The sequence below is a fragment of the Chenopodium quinoa genome, unplaced genomic scaffold (assembly GCF_001683475.1).
Source record: "Chenopodium quinoa cultivar QQ74 unplaced genomic scaffold, ASM168347v1, whole genome shotgun sequence".
Lineage (NCBI taxonomy): Eukaryota > Viridiplantae > Streptophyta > Magnoliopsida > Caryophyllales > Amaranthaceae > Chenopodium > Chenopodium quinoa.
This window is the reverse complement of record NW_018744143.1, coordinates 2,416,495-2,435,954: the sequence shown is the minus strand read 5'-3', so window position 1 is coordinate 2,435,954 and position 19,460 is coordinate 2,416,495. Positions and strand designations below refer to the sequence as shown.

Sequence of the window (19,460 nt, the reverse complement as noted above, 5' to 3'; positions counted from 1 at the left end):
CCTATTATTGCAGAAGCTACAGCTCTCTGTAACAGTCATTTAGTAGCTATTGAACATAATATACGACAACTTTTTATTGAAGGTGATAGCCTTTTAGTTGTCCTTGGAAAATTTAATTGCTAATGAATGATGTCAAGAAGTTGTTGGCTCTTAGAGGTTGTTTTTTCGTGCCATTTGTATAGAGAAATCAATCGTGCAGCAGATTATGTTGCAACTGTATGCCATAAAATTACAGACTATGTAAACATTGATCCAATGTAGATGCTAATTTTTCTTATTTAATTTCTTTAGATAAGTTAGGGTATAGTTTTGAGAGAAAACTTACCTAATTTTTGTATCTTTCCTTTCAAAAATAAAATAAAAATAGATAAATAAATAAATTTCATTAATATTTGATCTCTCTAGCGATTTTTCCGATTTCCATATGCCTCGACTAATGCGGGTTGGTCAAGTATTTGTCACGAGTTGATAGTTTTCCACACATGATTTTTTTTAACATACCATTTGTAACTTAATTTTTTTTCCTTATTTAATTTAGTTAATGGGGTTGATCTTAACATAACTGTATACGTTACATTGTCTTTTACATGAATTTGCACTTCCTTTTTCACCTTCAATTCCTACATACAAAACCATCACAGTATACTTATTGCCCTAAATTTCTTTTGCATAAGCTAGGTTGTTATTTTTTGAAGCCTAACAAACACAAAATTTCTACTCACACAAGTAGCATGATTTTTGAGTATAGAATGACGGTAGAATTTACACAACCAGCATCACACTACAATGCATGCTCCATAAATAATTATAAAACCAGCACACTAGCAAAGACCTACTCGATAATAGCAGAAAGCAAGTCTAAAAAAAATGGCTATAAAATCGATACACACCCTTTACTTGTGTTTCTTCTCTCTTCTACTCTCACCATGGATGAACCTTTCATTAGCTCACAGGGTATCTCTAGCTTCCTACATTCCCCGCCATGATCCAAATCAAGAAGGATGTTGTTCGATTGATGGTAATTGTGGACCTTGCTACGGTGGAAATGTCAAGTGTTGTCAGTTCGGGGATTTTTGTTACACCTGTGATACAAAATCCCCCCCTCCATTTCATCTGGATTTCATCAAAGGGAATGCTGCTCAAGGCTTGGAATCAATGAATCCGACTCATATGCTTCATCCACAGAAGAATTTTCATCATCCAGGACATGTTGGGGTAGTTAATGAGCCTGATCCTGGTGATAAATGATCTCATAGCAATGGTATTACAATATAAAAGCTCATTTGGAGTGCAACTCTGATAATAAACTGCATATATCTGACAAACTCTTTTCCGTCACTTTGAATCAATTCTCTTATTTGACACAGAGCAATAACTGCAATAAAAAAAAAAAATTGTTTCTGTATAATCATGTCCATCAATTAGCATTTTGAGAATGTCATCATGTTACAAAAGTACAATCTAGACAGGATTCTCTCCGAATAATGGACCATTCAGTTACTAGACTGAGAGGAAAAATTAAAAAAAAAAAAAATACATGTACATAAAAAAAAATAAAAAACCCTCCACCCCTCATACCTTCTCTAATCCACCAGTAACTAGACGGTCCACTTTCTGGAGAGGATCCGAATCCAATATAGTAAGCCTATAACCTATTGATTTATTTGTTGTATAAATCGTGTGAAAACCTATAAACAGGAAGATTCTCTACAAACTCCCGTTATGTCATAATACTATGATCCTATCATTAAACTACTGATCAGTTCTTCTATTTGGCATTGAAGAACACCGTGGAATGTCAATTTGCTGAGAACTCGGTATTCTTGCAGATATAGAGGCAGATGGTCTGAGGAGAGGAGTACCAACACGACTGGAACTTTCATTGGCAACTGGTGGACTTGCATCTGCTGTGGAAGGTGATTGTAGCTCAATTTCAGACTGTGTAGCAGCCCCAGAAACAGGGATATCAAGCATGTGACTGTCATCTTCGTCTAATGAAATTACCGTGCTTGCATCTGTATGTACGGTTGAATCATCACCATACATACCGAGCCTCTTCTTTCTCTTTGCCGCAGACTTCTTCCAACCATGAAGAGTCTCCCTAATTCTATGAGGAATTAATGCTGCCTTGTAATTTGTTCCCATCTAAGACAAGCCAAAAAGAAGCACAAAGTAAAGAAAAATAGTAGAGGATAATGGAAACATGCGAACCTAAAGTATATGATACATGTTGCTGGGGTAAGGGGAGTAGCCAAAGTCAAGTCACCATGAGGAAGTATATTATAGTGATAGTTTTAAAGAAAAGATACATCAAAAAACATAAGGAAGATGGGTAAACATATAGCTACATATGAGAAAACTAATCACACATTAGTAGCTGATTTCCATATTTATCAGCAATGTTATTGAAAATATTCAATCGCTACTTCCATAGTTCCATAGGAACCAAAAATTTTAAGGGTCCCACAAAACTCAACATCATAACAATATTCAATATTGCATTTGATAAGTTGATAGGTTATAATAATAGAAGCCATAAGCATAAATATAACCTTCAAGGTTCAAAGAATGTTAATCTCTCTCTCTCTCTCTCTCCTCTTTTTCTTCCCCATTAGTTACATCACAGTTTTCAGTTGAAGAAGTACCAACCAAAAAAAAAAACAATTAAATAAAAATAAATAAAAAGAAAAAAAAAGACCATATTTTCCAAGCAGCTTCCATTTACCTGAGTAACCAGTGCATACAGTGGCAAAGTGCTGTAGCTGCAGAGGAACTGCCCAGAGAATCTGTAATAAGATAGCCATGCAACACCTTTAATTACCTAATAGCTAATATGTATTTTCAAAGCTAAGGTAAACAGCTAAACATACCCCAATAAAAGCCGCAAGTAGACCAGAAGATGGTTACTTATAAAGCAAGAATCATATCCAAACTGCCACTGTAAAATGGATAATCATATCATCAGTGACAACCATTAACCATTTAAAAAGAAAATCGACAAAAAAACTTATGCTTCTCCTTTTCGCCCAAAACTAAATACATCTATTTCATATAGATATCCTAAAATCACATTCACGGTGGGATGCAATTTGAGGAAGGAGAAAAAGTACTTTCAAAATAACTGTCTTTCATTCTTTATCATCATAAAGCAACAATCTTTGACAACATAATAAAATAAACATAAGGTGAGAAAAGGAAGTACCCAAAACCAGAAAAAAGAAGCAAGCTCAAAGGAATTCTGCAAAAATGCACAAGGAATAAATAATAAGAGGCTACACAGCAGAGTGTATAACTAACTCAAACAAAATAAACAGAAGGTAACTGGCATATAAGTTTTCCTACCTGGAAAAGTATAAAGTGAATCAAGGATAGCAGCAATTCTGGCTTCTTAAACCAAAAGAGATCATCACGAGGCTTTAACTTTGTTCCCGTAAAGAACCCTGATAGTCCAGCACTCTCAAGCGTTAAGGTTGCTATAACATGTTGAAGCTTAGTACCCACCAAAAGAACGAGCTGCATTTTCAACGCAGATACCAAGTTATCCATGAAAATAAGCAAAGCAATCAATAAAGGATACCAGAATAGGAGGTCTTTTGCTTTTTCCCTTGACAGCAATTTAAATAATATTATTCAATGTTGCCACATATTAGTATTAGTCTCTCCATCAGTGTAAGCAAATCATCCATAAGGTTGCATACATTTGGACCTCCCTATACCCTGCTTTGGGTAAGATCTATTCTTCTTTTTGTGGTTGCCACAGGGTGAGGGGAAAAAAAAAAAAAAAAAAGCAAAACTAGTAAACATGAGATGCACTTCATTTTTGGGGGGCTGGAAGGGAGTGAGAAACAAAAGTCAAGGCTCTATTCAATAGTCAGAAGTATGATATATGCCATGGCAACTTTCAAGGTATTGATGCAGGAGCATCCATACATCTACAGCTCTACAGGTAAATAATGCATTGAAAGCAAAGACCTAAACATACAAATGAAATCAGACTTACTGCTATAGGTAATATGGCTATCCAAAAGTATAGGTTTGATCCTGGAAATAACAAGGAAAACCAATTAGTATAGTTCCTCAAACGACGTCAGCCCCATCTAAAAGGAAGGCACTCCTGTTATAATTCTATGGCACAAAGGTGCTGCAATTTAGTTCAACGAGGTAAAAGAAATATTGGTTTATCTAATTGTACACAGGCGTAATCAGTAAAATAATAGAGTATACCAATATTTGAAGATCTACAAAACAGAAAGGTAAACATTTATAATCTACAACAATTATTCCCCAATGGTTCACAATAAAGAACATTCACCTTAAATGCATTAAACATCCTCACCTCTTATGTTAAACAGCATGAAAGCAACTACAAATCCCCAAAGTGGACCACTGCAAAAGATAGAGCAGTGCTTCAGAAAATTGATAGTACATTATTGTCTGATAAAATTGTGATTAAAAGATATAAAGATAAAGGCAACAGAAAATGGCATAACTTCACAAGTCGATGAAACTCTCCTTATAATGTCTATGCAATTCCAAAAAAGTTTAATATAGATATCCAAAGATTAAAGAAAAAATGCAGCAGGAAAACATCTTCTAGCTTACCTCACACCAACAATTCTTTGAAATTCTTCTTCCATAGATTGAACCATATAGCTGTGAAAATCATATCTTCTACTAAGTTTATGGTTCTGTCAAGAATAACAAAAGAAGTTTAAATATTTGAAAAACTAGAGCACAAGAAGAAAATTTCGACATTTTGAAATTAGCTATTGCTTTGGCAGGAAATCGTCCTAATAACAACAAAAGCACCAATAAATTTCATTAAAGCTCAAGAAGAGCTGGACATGCACATTAAAATTTTCATTGGTGGGCTCAAAGAAAATGCATAACAGGATTAGTTATGGATGACAAGAGAGAGCATTACTGCAAAATTTGAATTTATGAGGACTATAAGTAAGTGTACTTAAAAACAACAAGCCATAAATTGCACCATCTTTAGCTCTCAACCATGCAACAATCCATCTTTATTTGTCTAATTGTCTCCAAGCAAATTTCTAATAGCATGCTATTTCAATCAAATAATAGAAAGACACAAATTTTCAGTTTAATTATTTAAGTACCATAATGAATCCCTTGCGTAGTGTAAGATAATCAGCACGAACCACTGAATGTCCAAATTGCCTGAAGAAACATGTCTGGCATACAATTAAAAAGTCAGTTTAGAAGATTTGATACAACCAACAATTGAGTCTAGCATTAACAGTATAAAGTTTTAGCTAAACCTTCTCCAAGAAGATTCATCCAAGGAGTTTCAAAATAACAAATTCTTGCTTGCTGAAGAACATAAAATCAGCAGACATGCTGATACAACATCCACCCACCCCTTTGAAAAATAAAAGTAAAAAAACTATATATTGTATAGAATAAGATGAAGTAAAAACACAAATATTATAAAGCATCATATTAGAATAAAGCATGTCGGGTAAATAAAGCATTATCTAAGCCTCTACCAATATTTTTAACCTACGGCAACAACAAAATAAAAATAAAGAAAAATTGGCCTAAAATAATGACCAATGATGTGCCTTTTATATCATAAACGACATGTATATTTAGATAATTGTAAATAAGTTGAGATAGAAACAAATGTAAAAACACATTGTTAACTTAGCTCCTCAATCCTACATCTAACTAATTATTACAAAGATGTACTTGCAACTTTATAGGAATGAACATATGACTTATTTAATTTTAATTGAATGGACAACTAACAAAAGAATTGTGGATTCTGCCTATAAGTCATTCCAAATAGCTGAAACTGATTATCTTTCAATTTTGAGATTCAAGGACATATAAGATTAAAATTCCGATAATTTTTCCTTTTCCCCATCAAATGCATTAAAGCTTTACAATCTATTTGGATTGATTAAATAATTTTTGTTCGTTGCTGTTTAAATGATGATAGATAAACTAATAAATAATTTGGTCAAAAGCTAATAGATATGATTAAGTTCTATAAAAGTCTAATCAAGTAATCAGTTAAGATAAGTTTAAAGACACCCTAACTATGTCAAAACAATGAGCTTGAACTAAATTCAATGCACAGGCCCATGTATTAAAATGGTGGCAGCAATTCAACTAATTGGGCCACATCTCGTTCTCTTAACAATGATCCCACCGGATTAACATAGAACATATATATCTTAACACTGCAAGCAAATTTTCCCATCTCTAGTATAAAAGAAGCACATAATTACAGACAAATTCCAAAGTGATGAATTGAGAGTTGAGATTTGCAATTTACGTCACTTCAAATATCTTAAGTCCTCCCTACTTAGTATACTTTTCCCTATGACAACAGTAACATAATTAATAGTACACTGTACACATGTAAACTAGATAATCTAAACTTCATATACAATACTGACTTTAGATATACTTCTCTATGTAAATGGAAAGGTTGAAAAGTTCTCATCAAGAATTCCATGCTTTAATTCTTTGTATTTTAGAGTCTTTTCACAAGTTACCCTCTATCCTAGTAGACTACTTTTCAGACATGAAAAAATATGGTGCAGATATATATTGATTTATTACCCAATTTTGGACTAATGAGTATCCCTATAATGCTCATACATCGAAAAAAATCAACATGTCACTTTCTAAGATCAGAAAATGATATCTAATTATTGGGTAGAATCAGTTAATAGACTGTTAAAATTGACTGAGCTTCAGGGTACCTAGAACATATGATGCCAAATGTAAGCTTATAACACAGTGAAAATACATCAAAGCCAGGCCAGGCCTATTGAAAACTTTCCCAATAGGGATTAATTGGAGAATATGGTGGTCGTGACTATCTTGAATCCATGCTTCTATTCTTTTTTCTTTTCTTTTCTTGTTATTAAAGGCTTGGGACAGTTGAGACCTCACTGAGTACAAGAACTATCAAGTTGAGAAAGTTATGAAACAGCACCAACCAATATGTACAAGACAATGTGCATCCTGCTGAGAGCAATGTCAAGATGTACAAAGCCTTACATGTTTATTTATCCACAAAGAAGATATTTCAGGTTGAAATCTACATAAACAGAAAATCAAGCATAACATTCATGCTTACCACCCAAATCCAGAAATTGCTCTTGGTCAAAATATTTGACGCTTGAAATTTGACAAAGCTTGATTGCCTTCGCATTACCAACTCCCTTGTGATCTCTGTTGAAAAACAAGCTGACTGTTATCCGTTTATGTCATCATTTCAGCAAGCTATGCCATACCAATATCAGTACATATATATAATAGTATGTTTGTGTTTCAGCATTTGGAAATTCAATATAGACATATCAGCTCCAGTGCGTCCAATTTTTGGAGTGTCCCAATTATTAAGAAAGCTAAAGAAGTCAGTTTTTAGTCAGCACATAAAGATAAACTGGTGCAAATGGAAAAGGTGCATAGCCCATAACCTTATCGTGAATCAACTATGCCAGTACTGCAATAAGATATATTTTCTTTGTTCTTTAATTATTGTAATAATTGTATTTTTACACTATTCACACGCCTACCATGTGATGATCTATTGCTATTTTTACGTAAGGAAAAATATAGTCAGGTGAGGTATTTTATTCTTGAATTATAATTTCATAATATCAAAGCTATAAGAAATATTTTTTTTTGTTCTTTAATTATTGTAACAATTAAATTTTTACACTAATCACACAATACCATGTGATGATCTATTGTGATTTTTACGTAAGGGGAAATATAGTCTGGTGAGGTAAATTCGTCTCGAAGTATACTTTCATAATATCAAAATTCTAAAATTGTTACTTAAAAATAAATTGAATTATATTAGAGCACTGGAATGCATGAAATCCCAATTGTGGCAATAATTAAAGAAGAGGAGGTATGATTCAGTGTGTCTTTATTGGTATTTTGAGAGTAGGAAAGCCTACGACACAGAAAAGAAACTTATTCCAGGAGGACTGTAAGAAAAGCTTTCAGCACTACAAATGGTGACAAATGATTATGAATAGGAGGAATTTTCTATTAGCCAGGTATATTTATCAGTCAATATAAAGCATATCCTAAATTACTAAGTCTTTCGAACTGGTAAAATCAAAGTAACAAGGCTGTATCTTATGGATCACCAAGAAAACAGATTCTTTGAACTCAAATAAGCCAAGAACAATCTTCAGCCATGAAGATTCAAATTTAAAGTTCACATAAGGAACACATTGCATCATTTGAAAGAGCTTGCTTCCAGATCTTGGTCATGTTCAAAAATTAAGGTTTAGCTTGTCTCAAAATCACCTCTCCAAAAGGATTGAGGAAAAGAATTTAGATATTAGATGTCCTTCCACTTTGCCTTGTTGAAGCCTCATGCACTGCTCAGGAACTAATCAAGAATCCTAGCTAACTTAAAAAGACAATTCAGATCCTAGGTGGAGTCATGGAGGTGATTGATACATGGAAAAAAAATTGCAGCAATGGTCAAGTTCTAACAGAAGCAGCTAGATTCTATTAAAAGGTTTTCTATATACTAAATTAAACAGTATTCTTTCTACTGCATATATAATATACTAAACTTATCAAATATAAGTCAGTAATATATATTAGTAAATGAGTAATTACTTAAAATAACAGGTCATATTAACTACATAATAATTTAGTAATATATATGGCTAATTTTGATTGAAGAGCAGATGTAACCAAATCTTTCTTTCAACGACTACTCTGCATGGGCTAACCAAATCTTTTATTCCATCTTTATCAAAGATTTTCACTACAGTTGATGCATATGCCTTCTTCTCTTCTGGCATCTTAGAATGCCTACGAAAGAAATTTGTACACTAAATGGGCTTACAGCTCAATCAGTCGCAATGAGGGCACAGGTCTATCCAAAATTTGTTCTTGCTAAAGATAGGATACACCCATATATTGATATTGCAAGGAATAAGCTGCAATGGGAAAGAAATGCTATTCAGCTATTGCAAGATGTTATCAGGGATCTGTTCACTGAAGGTATTTTTTTTTTTTTTTTAACTCTTTTAGAATACGAAAAAGGCCCATGTAATTTTTCACATTTATTCATTTTTTAATGTCTGATATCATCTCCTACAACTCTATACTTACTCCTTTTCATTCACAGAATTACGATAAATAAAGAAACAGGTTATGGAATGGCAGGCTGCCTGCATATTTGCAACCTATACATCTATATTCTTCCTATAGAACTTTTTACGCTAAATGCTACTCTTATCGTGAGGAACTTAAGAGTTGTCCATTGGGGGGTATCAGATGGGTTTTACATTTAAAAGTATTAGTTTGACCTCAATAGGATCTGGGATGGCTTAACCATTTGACAATAGGGTACCAATATCACCAAAGCTAATCTCTGACACATACATCACGCTGCCTACATATACTAATACTAACACAAGTTTACATTTAATTCAACTTCCATCAGATAGTCGTTATTTCAGCTGAAACTAGACAACTTGCCTGTGAGTGCATCATGCCGATCCAACTGAGCTTGGTCCTCCCATTTTCTCCAACTATGTATCTGGCAATAAACATTCAGCAAGAAAAGAAGGGGAGGTTTTAGAAGAGGCTAGTTTTAAGATAATGTAAATCAAGTGATTGGTTATCACTAAAAAGCAAGTAAATTGACAGTCAACAGATCAGACACATGTTTCAGCAGAACAGAGTCTGTTATACATGCAATAATCCTGTGGGAAGAGCTGGATAAGACAACCTTACCTTTCATCCTAGAAAACTATATAGTGACTCAATTCCAAATGCCTTAACTACACTAAATTACAGTAGGATGAGAATGGAAAGTTACCAAGCACATCCCAGGAAACAATCCTTACTTTGAAAGGGAAAACTAAAATGACTGACATTGATGATCATAACGTCTATTAGGTGCATATACTCTGTTTAGTTCCAAACTAAACAGAGTATATGAAAAGTGGAAGGAACAATGACTCTAACCTTCACAATTGCAAGCAGCATTGTTAAACAGCTATAAGATACATGTGTCACTGCCATGATGAAGATAAATCGGTGCAACTGCTCGAGGCCTTCATATGATACAAATGGTTCTTTACCCTACACGCAAAACAAGCAGATAAATTTCAAAACCCAATTATTCAAACTGGAAACAGTGAAATCAGTGACTCAAAAGACATAAGGAGCATCATTTATGAAAGGTGCTCTAGTGAAGTAACAACTCTATTAGCTTTTAAAATAAAATAAACATAAGAAAACACATGCCTCAGGACACTTATTTTGATGAAGGACACTCATCAATCTCCTGAAATTTTGAGGAGATGATGTCCAAAGTTTACGTCCTTCGGATAAATCCTCTTCAGAAGCTTCATGGACTTCAGATTCAGAGCACGGGGAAAATACACCACCAAAAAACTTTGAAGATATGCAAAAGCTGGATATAGTGCTTGAAGTTGCTGTTAGAAGAAGAGATATAAAGCCGAGGAGCATCAACTCTGCATACAGAGATAAAATTAGTAAGTTTTGAGATAAGCCCCAAGCTATACAAAGAGCATCTAAAGTTCTGTAGCATTGCCTTTCAGACATTCATCACGAAAATATTAACTCTTCAACAAAGCACCAACATTCATTATTGCAAGTACCTTCTTTCATTTTCTCGACAGTTTGAAGCAACGGCTTTCGACGTGTTTTATCAAGCCACTGGAATATAAGAACAATAGCAGGTGAAAATTGCAGCAGTTAGTTACAAAAGATCATGAAAAACATCCTCTTTTTGTTGAAACAAATTAGATATTCGATCAAAAGGTGATTTTTGACTACTAAACAAATAGATTCTCAGGTCAGCAAACATGTAATCAGTTGACAGCGAAAACAACTCAAGACTAGTTATAATTACATATAACCGGATTCAAACCAACTTGTTTTCAGTACCAACACTTAAACATAAACAGGAAATTAATAACAGAAGTTGCCCAAAATCTAAAAATTCAGTAAATTTTGAATATTGAATGAAAACTCACATTACTCAGCCAGTGGATTGATCTTTCAACCAGCAAAGAAATTGCAACAAAGAATGTCAAAACAGATGCAACAGACCATGTTGGAGTTAAAGCCAAAGAGCGCATTTCCTCATTCTTATCCTCCATTTCTATGACCATACAATCCTACAAAAATGGCGGTTATTTCGAGTTCTCGAAACAGTTTTAGACCAATATCACCATTACAGTACCAGTAAAGCTAGGTAACATGTTATTTTCCAAGACCCATGACACAAAACATCAGGACCCTTCCACTTAAAACAAATGTCACCTTTTCTTCCTTCTTAGTAGACATATGATTTCACACGACTATTCATTCATGAAATGGACAGCTTTGTGGTGCAAATTAAAAATTACCAAAAATGTGGGAATTTTTTAGTTCTCTCTCAACCAAAACAAAAACCCAGAAAATTGGAATTTTTTTAGCTTAACCTCCACCAAAAAGAAAATTCCTTGAAAACCCAGAAAATTTTGAAATTATCCAGAATATTAACCCAGAAATATATCAAACCCACTTCCTATTTTCCCTTGCCTTCTCCTACAGTGCAACAAAAACTCCCAAAAATGTGGCAGAAACTTCAATCAAAACCCAAGAAATGAATTATAATCTCAATGTTCTTGAAGAATGAATCACTTAATTCATAGAGCAATGTGATTAAAATATAAATAAATAAAGAATAAAATAAACCCAGAAAATGTGAAAGAGTTTAGATTCAGTTGATAGAAGATGCAGAGAATTTAATAAAATTTTGTGTGCTCTCTCTCTTCTCGTTGGGATCAACAGGAAACTACCCAACCATATGGATCTCCCGACAGGTTATAGAAAGGTCCTTTGATTTGTGCATAATACTTACAATTAGATTAGTTTATTTGAATAAAAATGGATCAAATTGTTGGTTAATAATTAATGAATAATGAATGGCCCGTTGATCTCTGTGCTATTAGTTAGGATATTAGAGAAGTGATGCTGTCAATGACGGATTTCCAGAACGTTGTCACATGCAAATGGGTTAAATTTGCCACATACTCACATACGTAGTGAATCAAGGTTTAAATTCTTTAAAGAATACAGAGTATTACTCCATTGGTGTATGTACTGGGCTACATCTAGTGAGTACTGAGTAGCCTTGGCGTTGCCCCGGATTGCTACTATTATAGACGTGTAATCGATAAAAAAAAATTTAAAGACTTTTCAAAACTGCAACTGCCATTGTAAAACCAAAATTGAGTTATTCTTTGAGTTTTTTATTTTATTTTTAATTGAACCTTGTGGTTTGCACTTATATAATTTTTTTTTTTTTTTACATATTAATAACATGATTGATAATTGGCTTAGGCCCTATTCTTTTGAGCTTCTGGGCAGAGCAAAGCAGAGCAGATTTCATTATTATTATTATTATTATTATTATTATTATTATTATTATTATTATTATAATTATTATTATGGCATTATTGTTATTGTTATTAAATATAAATAATTATTATTATTAAATATTTAATTATTATTATTATCTTTAATTATTAATTATTATTATTATTTTGTTATTATTATTATTATTATTATTATTATTATTATTATTATTATTGACAAAGGATAAAACACACTACATATTAATACTAAAGCAAATTAAATGAACAGCAGCTTCTGCAGCGATTTGATGAGCACGATGAACACGCTGTCAATCTGCCTTGTGAACATTACAGTACTGGAAGGTTTCGCTAAGTCGGATTGCTTAATCTTGCGAATAAACCAAAGGTAATCAATGTTTCCTTGACCATCCCCACGAAGAAGGGTAACAAGATTATAGGAATCCGTAAACGCCGTGATGGAATGAAACCCCCGATCAGAAGCCCATTGCAGCCCATACATGCAAGCCATCGCCTCTGCATGTAAGGCTGAAGTACAAACCCCGAAGTTACTTCCGCCAATGATTCGTCCATCCAACGGATCATCATTATCTAAGCACCAGCCCATCCCTTTTCTTTTGCGAATCTTGAGAGCCTATGGATTTCCGAATCGTTGGTTAGAGATGATTCAATAATGTCTTTCGACAGTTTCTTATAAGTCCCTTGTCAATGGTACTACCTCTATCGCTTTTTAACCACCATGTGGTCTTCTTCAAGGTGATCCACTCTCTCTGTACCTTTTCTTTTTCTGCATGGATATCTTCTCTCGTTTGCTACACCTAGGGCAAGATCTGAAGTTGTTTCAAGGAATCAAACTGTCTAGAACAAGTTTTGTCTATCTCGCATCTATTCTTTGCGGATGATGCTCTTATCTTTTTCCTGGCAACTACTCTTTCGTGTACTAATTTTGTGCAGATCATTTAACGGTTTACTAAGATTTCGGGGGAGGAACTTAACCTTTCAAAATCTTTGATTAATTTAGCCCGAATGTCTTTCCTCCTACCCAGGAGAGCTTCAAATCTATATTCCAAATGAAGCATGTTCAGGTGTCCAATTACCATTTGGGAGCTCCAATTGATTTCGTCGGCAAAAAGAAGGACCACTTCCAATTTATCATTGACAAAATTATCGGAAGAATAAATTGCTTAAACGCTATACGGGTTTCTCAATCTTAAAAGTTAATTTTTATCAACTCGATTCTGGTAGCTATGGCGTCACATGTTCTTGCTTGCTATGAGCTTCCGATCTCTGTAACAGGGAAAATTGATTCTTTACTCATGCGCTTCTTCTGGGCGCATTCTGATTCTAAGGGTATGCATTGCGTTAATCAGGATACCATGCATCTCCTTGTGGTATGGGTGGCTTGGGAATTCATTGCTTGTCCTCCTTAAACAACAAGGCGTTCCTAATGAAGCAAGTGTGGAGATTTGTTACAAACCCACAGCTACTAGTTTCTAAGTCTTCACTACGCGCACTACTTTTCTTTCAAGCAATTCTAACAACCGATCCAGGGTTTCTGGTCGCCATTCATACGGCCTTCGAGGGTTACTTAGGGCGGATACTCTTTTACAACAGGGTTGTAACTGGAAAATAGGTAATGGTCGCTCTACTCTGGTCGGCTTAGCTAAATGGGTCAATGGTAGGGGTGAAACTAATGCAGTTTAAAACCGAACCAAACCGCAAACCAAACCGAATTGGAAATGTGGTGCAGTTTTTTTTCTAATATGGTTCGGTGCGGTTTGAGGAATCCCAAAACCGAATTAATATGGTTTGGTTTCGATTTTAAGATTTGAAAAACCAAAAACCGAAATCCAAACCGAATTATGGCCCATATCCAAAATATATCCTAGCCCAATATTAATGTCTAACCTACATATATAAAGCCAAAAAATAATAAAACTTGTGTTTTCTTATGTCCTAGATTGTCAACCAATGTGGGCAATGTTGGAGTGAATGACCAGTTAGATGGAGCAAAAAGGAAGAGGATGAAAAATTTTGGTGTGGTTCGGTTTTCTTTTGAAAAACCGAATTTAAATTAAAACAGTGTGCTTTGGTTCGGTTTCAATAGTAATATGGTGCAGTGTGGTTTGAAAAATCTCAAAACCGAATTAATGTGGTTTGGTTTTGGTTTGGGCTATAAACCACACCGCAAACCGAACTTTCACCCCTAATCAATGATCGCATTCCAGAGTTCAAGCCTGGCATATCACTAAACAGTAGTTAGTTTTTTCCTCCATCCTCTGACAAATGGGTAGGACACTGACAAAATTGTCATTTGGTTTGTTCCTGCGGACACTCCTACAATTTTAGCCATGGAATTACCGAATACGACAAAAGAAGACTTCCGTTACTGGGCAAGTACTCCTTCGGGGAGGTACTCGGTGAAGACAGGTTATGCTATGCTTCAACAACAACTTCCTTCTACTTTCGCGCATCCTAGCTCAGGCAACTTCTGGAAATTGCTATGGTCGCTCCAATTACAACCTAAATGGAAGCTGTTTTTAGGGAAATTACCACATCGTGCTCTCGCAGTTAAGGTGGAGCTTCATCACTAGGGTGTACCGATTCAAAATGTGTGTTTGTGATCTTTGTAGTTCAGCACCAGAGGATTTACAATATCTATTTAGGATGTGCGTTAGTGCATGAACAGTTTGGAGGGGTGGATGCCTCGGCATTCGCTCAGAATTTAATGGAGACCTTTCTCTCTCAGATTGGATCCAAGATTATATCCGTCTTTTTATTAGTCAGGATGGGCCTTCTAGTACTCGCTTAGGTCCTTCATTGGTACACTTTGGAGTCTTTGGTTATGTCGGAATTCCAGAATCTTTAGGGATTCTACTGCTATACGGCCCTTTTCTCGCAATTTGCGGAGGTTATGGATTCACATGCAGTTTTTGTTACGCTGGAAGCTTCTGGAAGCAGCCTCTCTGCAGCGGCGGCTGATGGTGGTGCTTCTTCCCGCCTAGTTTTTATATAGCTCATCTTGGATTACTCAACCAAGGGTCTACTTTATGGTCTTTGCAGGTAGATGGCTCTTGGTTCACAGATTATTGTTATTGTTATTGTTATTGTTATTGTTATTATTATTGTTATTATTATTATTATTATAACAAAAACCTGCAAAGTCAATTGATTTACAAGAAATTAGTGGGGAGCCAAGATACAATCTGGGCCCCCACCCCTCTAGCTATAGCGAACCCAATCCCGTTGAAGATGTGAGCAACTGCACGAGCACCAATATCCTGAGTCCTAGCAAACGCCTGAACCCGCTTCAGCAATGCAACAGTATCCTTCTCTAATTCCCCCAATGAAGAAAAGGAGAAAGGAAGAAAACTATAGCCAATAGCCCTACAACGCGCCCTATACTTGTCTCGCTTCCGCTGAGCTGCAGCCGACACAACACGACCAGGAACGAAGTCAGACAACCCAGATTGTGTCAATAGAGAAAACCCCGTCAAGTCAACACATACATCTAGGCCTCTATCCCAGGAGTAAAGCAACACATCTGCTGGTCGAAGAGCCCCGTCGTTCCTTCCAGTCAACCCAACGTTGACCTCCTTCCTTGCAGAAATCCCAGAGCGGAAACAAATATCAACAAGGGTATCACGAGCAACGTTGTGCCGATGTTTAATACCCACCATCCCAGCACAAGACACTGCATGATCCCTAAAAATATCCCCATCAAAAACCCTTGAGCAAGCAGAACAAGGGAACACCCAACCGGTAGCAAAGAACACAACGGTCTTGCCATTCATAGTCTGACCCAAACCTGATATCGGGACCGCTCGCAACCAAGCAGAAGTGTGATCCCCCTGCTGCGACTTCCATAAGGCAACCTGACGCGGAGATAAGGAGAAAGTGGATTCTACAGATGCAATGACCTTCGTGAAATATATATCTGCCAATTTCTTCATGAGTTTGGGGGCAGCGATCTCACTAGGGTTACGCAAAAGGTCAGTCTCCACAGTCCTATTAAAAAGACTAAGAGCACCATCAAAGGCCGGACCTGGGACCAACAATACCAGAATTGCGAAGAAGCGAAGCCTAAAGACAAGAAGACTGTAAACTCGACGTAAGGAAAGCATAGTGTCGAACATCACCCGCTGACTAGACACCCAATCCACCATAAGAAAAAGGTAAGGTGGCAAGTCGCCATTACCAATCACCAAAACCTGGCCCCGAAGCAGTTACAATGTGCTCCAAAGAACCCCGAAGGGCCACATCAAAAGAAATCTAGACCGCTTCAAAAAGACGAGGAGGACAAGTGCGCATAGAAAAGTAGAGTTTTGAAACCCCAGTACACGCACGAATCAGTAATAACTCACATTGGGGATCCTCAAGCTTAGCAACAGCATCCATGACCACAATGGTCTTCGACACTCTCTGCAAAACAAGCTCACCACAGAAAGAGGCATCCACACTGACAGGACCACCAAGCAACTTAAGTACTTAACACCATGAACAAGACGAGCAATATCTGGAGGAAAGACATCTGCCAGACGGCTACGTGGGTCCTCCGTGGGCTAGAAAACTTCCGTTTTCTTAACGTTAACATGGAGGCCGAGACGAGGTCCCTCCACCAAAATCAACTCCATAACCTTCCCTACCACCAAGATGTCACCAGTAATAGTGCCATCATCCAAATACCAAGCCTGCAAACATAAGTCGAAAGAATCCCTGATTCGACAAACCAACGGATGGAGCACCAAAGCAAAAAGCAAAGGGCCAAGAGGATCACCCTGCTGCACACCTTGACATGACCTTAAGGTATGCTCCCCATAATAACTTATTATTATTATTATTATTATTATTATTATTATTATTATTATTATTATTATTATTATTATTATTATTATCATCATCATCATCATCATCATCATCACTATTATTATTACTGTATTATTATTAGTATTATTATTATTAAAATTAATTATTATTAAATATTAATTATTATTATTGATTGGGGTAAAAATTACCCCTGCCACGTGGCCCAATGAGGGCCTGACACGTGTCACCCTTATATAGGCCCCAAGGGATCCAATGGGAGGATGCCACGTGGCATTGAACCCCCAATGGGGGAGCAGATTCTCATCTGCTATAAATAAAGGAATCATCCTCATTTTTTGGCATTCATAGATACATACACAAATCCCGAGCAATATTAATTGCAAAATCTCCCTGAATCAGAGAGAAACATTCATCTTACTTTCCGCACGCTTTCTCATCCAGAATCATACTAACTTGATCTTCGAAGGCGGAACTCCACCCAACCGGAGTTTCGTGGTTTTGCAGGTACAAAAGTCAGGCGCTCATACCCAGTATCGTAACTCTCCCAAGGGACTAAAAACACCCGAAACATTTGGCGCCGTCTGTGGGGAGAGTACTATTGAGATGTCATCTGATGCTGTATTGAATGCAGAGGGTAGCCGATTTACGGTTGAAAAGAAGAGTACTTCTCTTCTCCCAAGGAAAAGAAGGAACGGGGCCAAGATAAAGCTTGTCCCAACAACCCAGGCGGCAAGCATCCTGGACAACCCCAGGCGGCGGAGGGTGCAGCCCCCGTCACCAGAGACGAACTCATGAATCTCATGACTAGTTTCAAGGGGGAAATCAAAGACATAATCAAGAAGTCAACTGGCTCAAGCAAGGGTTAGTCGGCAAAGAAGCCTTCTCCCTCCGGGAAGAAGCAAATTAAAGACCGGGTGCCAACTCCACACCCCAAACACAAGGGGACCGATGGACCCCTGATCGACCTCTCAAAACTTCGTTTCCCTGAATCAGGGCAAAGGAAGGCCATCCGGTATACACAGCCGGATGGGTCAAAAAAGACTTTCTCGGACGCCCGGATGTTCATCCAGGAGAAGAGAAGTCAGAGCATGTCTCAGTCGGCATCAACGTCGACCTACTCAGACAGTTTCCGAAATGCTTCAATGAAGCACTCGGAGACGCAACAAGGGAGTCAGTCACGCGGCGTGTCCGCACATACTGGCCCTCATGTGATCCAGCAGGCTCCGTATGTGCCCCAACAGCAATACGCCCCATATGGATCTCCATTCATACAGTCGGCTCCCTTCGGGGGTCAGGCGGCATACCAGGTCCAGCCTATGGACTGGCAGCTCTTGCTGCTTAACCTTGGGGAACAGCCTTCGGCTTTCTCCCGGGAAATAACCGAGGCGGCACAGCCGGCCAAGGTTAAAAATGTGTTGGTTGGTGCCTATGACGGTACCACCAACCCGGAAGACCACCTTATAGCATACACCAACCTCATGTACCTATAGGGGTTAGATGACGCCACCTGGTGTCGATGCTTCCCGGCTACGTTGAAGGGCATAGCCCAACGATGGTTTGGCAACCTGCCGGCTGGGTGCATCAATAATTTCAAGACGCTTGCATACCTGTTTGCGTCCAACTTTTCCATGAATATCCCTGCAAAAAAGACAAGTCTCGACTTAGGGGCAATCTAGCAGGGTGACAAAGAAGGACTTCGCTCCTATGTCAGGCGTTTCAATCTGATGAGGATTCAGATTCAGGGGCTGTCTGACGAAGTTGCATATACAGACTTCTTCAAGGGTCTGAAGGACGGGTTAACATTCAAATTTGACCTGGTCCGTAAGAGGGTAGCCACCCTCCAAGAGGCGCTGATGGAGGCGGAGGCCTATATACAAGCAACTGAGCTCTGCGCCATCAAGCATCCGTCAGAATCCAAGCGGTCTGACAGGAGAGACAGTCGGCCAACCCATCCGGCCAAAAAAGAGGAAAAGAAAAGAAAAGAAGTCTGGGCAGCAGATCGCCTAGGTCAGCCGTCCCAGAAAAAGCAAAGGAAGTTGGAACCGTACGTCCCCAAGTACGAGTTCAACAAAGACTGCTCCTCCATCCTCATGGAGATAAAGGACCGGTTGACAATTGAGAAACCGGCTGCAATGAAAAGCTCTTTCAAGAACAGAGACAAAAGCAAGTACTGCCAGTTCCATGAGGACGTTGGCCATGACACCAATGGTTGCTATAGCC

General features: G+C 37.2%; 1 protein-coding gene across 1 annotated transcript; it reads right to left on the bottom strand.

The window, feature by feature from the left end:
• Positions 1–330: 330 nt before the first annotated feature.
• Positions 331–11,901, bottom strand: LOC110693257 (MLO-like protein 11). Its single transcript, XM_021870410.1, has 15 exons — positions 11,028–11,901; positions 10,650–10,707; positions 10,273–10,502; positions 9,991–10,107; positions 9,499–9,559; positions 7,118–7,212; positions 5,121–5,195; positions 4,603–4,688; positions 4,337–4,386; positions 4,001–4,041; positions 3,343–3,513; positions 3,203–3,238; positions 2,871–2,938; positions 2,726–2,786; positions 331–2,145 (listed from the first exon to the last, which is right to left on the bottom strand). The coding sequence occupies exons 1-15, from the start codon at positions 11,163–11,165 to the stop codon at positions 1,753–1,755; spliced, it is 1,680 nt and encodes a 559-aa protein (XP_021726102.1). The 5' UTR covers positions 11,166–11,901; the 3' UTR covers positions 331–1,752.
• Positions 11,902–19,460: the final 7,559 nt, after the last annotated feature.